Source organism: Mus caroli, chromosome 7, assembly GCF_900094665.2.
Source record: "Mus caroli chromosome 7, CAROLI_EIJ_v1.1, whole genome shotgun sequence".
NCBI classification, from domain to species: domain Eukaryota; kingdom Metazoa; phylum Chordata; class Mammalia; order Rodentia; family Muridae; genus Mus; species Mus caroli.
This window is the reverse complement of record NC_034576.1, coordinates 26,506,099-26,511,205: the sequence shown is the minus strand read 5'-3', so window position 1 is coordinate 26,511,205 and position 5,107 is coordinate 26,506,099. Positions and strand designations below refer to the sequence as shown.

The 5,107-nt window shown below is 53.2% G+C and overlaps 1 protein-coding gene across 2 annotated transcripts in view; it reads right to left on the bottom strand.

Moving 5' to 3' along the window:
* Nucleotides 1-515: 515 nt before the first annotated feature.
* The window catches only part of Coq8b (coenzyme Q8B), a 25,074-nt gene continuing 20,482 nt past the window's right edge, over nucleotides 516-5,107 (bottom strand). For both annotated transcript variants that reach the window (XM_021166951.1, XM_021166952.2), the window contains exons 14-15: nucleotides 1,773-1,859; nucleotides 516-1,246 (exon numbers count right to left, since the gene is read on the bottom strand). In XM_021166951.1, the coding sequence (XP_021022610.1) occupies nucleotides 944-1,246; nucleotides 1,773-1,859 (390 nt within the window). In that variant the 3' untranslated portion in view covers nucleotides 516-943. The remainder of the gene's footprint in view (nucleotides 1,247-1,772; nucleotides 1,860-5,107) is intronic.

The following is a 5,107-nucleotide window of genomic DNA, read 5'->3' as shown; positions in this document are numbered from 1 at the left end:
GCCTCGTCCTCAAATCTTGCTTAACCCCACGGTTCTCCCAGCCCGGCGGGGGCGGGCAGAAGCGGTGACGAGGCACTTTTTGCAGGCGAGGGGAGGGGAGAGGAGGGGAAGGAAAAGAAACAGACCCTGGAGTCCTGGAGGGAGATCACTCTGGCTTGCGAGAAGAGAGCATTGGGTTAGACCAGGTCCTAGTTCTGGACTCAGCTGCACCCCTACCCCTGTCCTGTAGGTTTGGCAGAGCAGCTGGTAGGGGCATGAGGGCCCATTAGCAAAGGCGAGGTTGTCAGGAACAGGAGGGAGCCTGAAGCTTGGGGGGGGGGGCGAGTATGTGATAGAAGGGTACTTCTCAGCTGCCACAGCCCTTGGAGCAGGTGGTCAGCACGTGGGGGGGGGGGCGGAGGAGGTTCCCTGCAACAGATGGCCCTAGACAAGGGGGTGGGGTGGGGGGTCTGGCCATCTGCACCTGGAGCTGCCTATGAGCTCCTCCCCCTTAGCACAGAGAGAAAAGAACTGGGGGCAGGGAAAGGGTGCCTTTATTCGGAGGAAAGGATCAGCACCCACCCCCACCCTCCAATACACAGGCTGGAACCCGGGAAGAAGGCAGCTGGTAGAGGAGCAAGGGAGGCAAAGGTGAGGACCGCCCCCAACAGCCACCATCTCCCCTTTCGCCTGCAGATCCTGGAAGACCTGGGGCCGAGGGGCGCCTCCTTCACATGAGAGTGGACCCAAGGCTCACTTAGATGGTCACAGGATTCTGCTGACTCCTAGCCTCAGAATTCAAGGTTGCTCACTTAGGATCAGGGAGCTAACTCCAGGGGCCCAAAGATCCAAGGCAAGAAACCAGGTTCTGGGGACCAAGACAGAGGAGAAGGGGACTGCCCGCTGTGGAGCTGGTATCCCTGGATGGAATCTGTCATGGTGGGGTCGGCAGGGAGGTCCCTAGTCAGGAGGCTGCTGGCAGTGGCAGTGTCTGGCGACTGGCCCAGTAGCGGTGGTAGGTATCTTGGAAGAGGTCCCGGCAGGCGATGTGGGCGTGGAGACGGGCACAGGCTAAGAAAGCCCCAGCTAGCTTGCGGTGTAGAGCATAGGTCTCCTCAGGCGGTGGGCGCAGCCGGTGCCGAAGCAATACCGGGATGAGGCTCTGTATTCGGCGAGCAGTCTCTCCAGCCCCAAAGTCGTAGGGGCCTGAGGCAGCAAAGGGCTCCCCTAGGATCATCACTGCCTCGACGTGGGCGTCAGAGAATGCCTAGGGTGGGGATGGCAGATGCATCCAGACGGACATAATGTCCTCTGATTACTTCTGAAGAGGCAAGCTGCAAGGGCTGCCGCGTGACTCACTCACTGGTAGAGCTTGCCTAGAATTCACCAGTGAGGGCCTGGGGGGCGTGGCTCAGTGCTGGAAGGTTTGCATTGCTGGCCCAAGATCCCCTGGGAGTAGTAAGTAGTCACCCCCTACCCACAGCACCCCCTTGTCTCCAGGAGCCCCTGCTCTCTTCAGGCAAGTAAGCCCTCTATTCCTCCAACCCAGGATCTCCAGAATAGATAAATAGTGCCTCCCCCACTCAGTGGCTGCACCCTCCATTTCACCCCGGGGCTCCTCAGTATAAGCTAGTGCATTTAGTAATCTCACTGCCCTGGAATATAAGTCTCTACCTCCCCCGGCCCCCATCCTTTCTCCAGTTGTTTACTAGAGCTATGCGGCTCATCCGCTCCCAAAAGAGAACACAGCCACAACAAACACACCAGCTCCCTTCTGCTCAGGGGCAACCAACCTTGGTTTCAAAGCCTGTAAGGAACTTGAGGTCCTGGGATTTCTGTAGAACTCGATCTCTGTCTCCATCTGCTGCAGCCTTCACCACCTGGAATGTCAGAAGGCAAAGACCACTGTGGGTCAAGGGAGGCTTGGGGTTCTGGTTTTTGCTTTGGGGCGGAGTCTGATACAGCCTACACTATCTCGGACTCACTGTGTAGCTGATAACCAGGAACTCCTGATCTTCCAGCCCCCACTAGCTCCGATTTAAAGGCTTAGGGGTCTGTACCATCACACCAGGCTACAAGGGAGGGCCTAGATAATAGGAAATACCAGCCAGACGGGTAGAGCAGTACTTATCTACCTACCTAGTACTCAGGAGGCAGGGTCACTATTATGAGTTCAAAGCCAGCCTGGACTACCAAGGAACACTATTAAGGAGAGGGGGAAGGGAGGGAGAGAAGTGAGGAGGAGATATTTTGCCCAACCTGGGTCACCTCCTTTTTCTCTACCTGGGTACACTCTGTCACCTAGAAGCTTCCCTCCCCCTACTCTGTCCCTGCTCTATCTCCTCTGGAGAGCCTGCAGGAGAAAATGGTCAGGGGCTCTGTCATCCATTGGGAATGCAGACCTGTCTGGAAGCTGCCACATGGGTGGCCCAGAGTAGAGTGTCACATCTGTTTATGGCTCCAGACACTAGACAAGGATGGAATGGCATCCTAGGTTGCCTGAGGGCCATCCTCCCCCATTGGACTTTGAGCTGGGTGCAGTGGCACTGGCCATGAGACAAGGCACTCAGGATGCTTGCTGCAGAGCTCAGTTCCTGTCCAGTCCTGCAGAGGGAGGCATTGAAGCACCACAGCTCCCTTGGCTTTAGAGGACTCTAGAGAAACTGTAGCTGGGCCTCTGCCTTCTCATCTATGGAATGGGTTCTGCATGGGGTCACTGTGTGGCCTCAGCACTGTGACTGAAAAGGGGGTATCTGTCACACTGGGGACTACTTTTGCTGTCACTGGGTGCCAGGGTCCCTGTGCAGAAGAGGCAGGCTCAGAGCAGGAAGAGGAAGGAACCTGTCCAGCTCTGACACACTGTACTACACTGCCTTTGGGAGGTGGCCCAGGAGGGATCTATTAATTCTATTATAGATGCCCCTGCCTGTGACTTGTCTGGTCATCTGTTAGGGTTCCATAGAAATGGGCTGATTTTCTTTTTCTTTTTTTAAAGGGAGTTCAGCTGATAAAGGTGCTGACAAGTCAGATGACCTAAATTTGGTCCTCAGGCCCCACTGATTCCGGCAGATTTTCCCCTGACCTCCCAATGTGTCCCCATGGTGCATGAGGGCATGTGTGTACACGTGTGTGTGCGCATGCATATATGCATGCGCACACACACTTAAAGACAAGCAAACAAATAAATAGGGTCTCCATATGAAACCCAGGCTGGTCTTGAACTTCTGACTCTCCTGTCCTGTTTGAGCATCCCAAGTACTCTGATTATAGGCCATCCCATCCATCTAAAAATTGTTTGTTTTTGTTTTCATTAGAAGAGGTTAAGGTGACCCAAGTTTTGGGAAGACAATGTTGATAAGAGATAGGGCAGTTCAAGTACTTGTGGAGGCCTTGGCTTTGTGCCTCAAATATCCTATGTGCATGTGAGTGTGGGGTGTGGGCATGGTGTTATATGTCACTGGGTCTTTGTCCTTGTCAACAGCTAGGGGTGCTCTTAAAAGTTCTCAGGCCACAGGCTGGTGAGATGGCTCAGTGGGTAAGAGCACCTAACTGTTCTTCCGAAGGTCCGGAGTTCAAATCCCAGCAACCACATGGTGGCTCACAACCATCTGTAATGAGATCTGGCGCCCTCTTCTGGAGTGTCTGAAGACAGCTACAGTATACTTACATATAATAAACAAATAAATCTTAAAAAAAATAAAAGTTCTCAGGCCAGAGCCTTCAGCCTTGTCTCAGACATTTTTCTCCTGTCTTCAAGGGTGGCCCTATGTCTACAGGGTCTCCCTCCAGGGGGCTCCTCTGTAACTTCTCACAACTCCCCTGGGCTCAGGAGGTGAGAAAGCCTACTACAGAGGTGCCCAAGGCAGGGCCCAGGATGTCTTGGCTCCACCCAACTCCTGCCTGTCCAATCAGAATACAAGTTTCCTTCAGGCCCCTGTGTGAAGGACAAAGAAGGGCTCTTGGTGCCCTGCTTTCTGATGGATATGAGCCCTTATGGGCGCTGGTGCTGAGGTTCCGTGTTGCAGTTTGGAAAAGCATGGCTGCACAGGCTCATGTTTGAATACTGAACACTTGGCCCCCAGTTGGTAGAGCTGTTTGAGAAGGACTAGGAGATGTGGTCTTGTTGGAGGAGGTGTGTCACTGGGGCATGACTTTGAGGTTTCCAAAGCCCACACCAGGCTGGGCTAGCTCTCTCTGCCTCCTGCCTGGAGATCAAATAGGAGCTCTTGGTTACTGCTACAGTGCTAACCTGGGTGCTGCCATGCTCCTGCCTCCGTGGTCATGAACTCACCCGAGCACATGCTTTCTTTTACAAGTGGCCTCAGTCATGGTGTCTCCTCACAGCACTAGGACCGTGACTGAGACCCTGGTCCTCTGTATGACCAGCAAGTGCTCTTAACCACTGAGCCAGCTCTCTGGCCCCTAAATGACCATTTGTCCTTGGAAGCACCACCATGCACAAGGGATCTTCCTAACTCCCTCTGTGGTCATTTGAGGATGGTCCCCATAGGCTCATATACTTGATGCTTGGTCATCAGAGAGTGGAACTCTTTGAAAGGATTAGAAAGATTAAGAGAGGGCTGGTGAGATGGCTTAGCAGGTAAGAGCACTGACTGCTCTTCCAAAGGTCCTGAGTTCAAGTCCCAGCAACCACATGGTGGCTCACAACCACCCATAATGAGATCTGATGCCCTCTTCTGGTGCATCTAAAGACAGTCACAATGTACTTAGATATAATAATAAATAAATCTTTGGGCTGGAGTAAGCAGGGACTGAGTGAGCGGGGTTGACCAGAGCAAGCAGAGTTTCTAAATCCAATTCCCAGGAACCACATGAGGGCTCACAACCATCTGTACAGCTACAGTGTACTCACATACATAAAATAAATAAATAAATCTTTTTTAAAAAAGATTAAGAGATGTTGTCAGAGTAGGTGTGGCCTTGTTGGAAGAAACATGTCACACAGGGGTGGGTGGGGTGTGGATTTGACATGTCAAAAGCCCATGCCAGGCCCTGTCTGTCTGTCTCTGTCTGTGGATCAGAATTTAGCTCAAGCACACCTGTTGCCCCCATGCTTCCTGCCATGATAATAGGCCAAGCCCTTGGAGCAGTGGGCAACCCCCCCCCC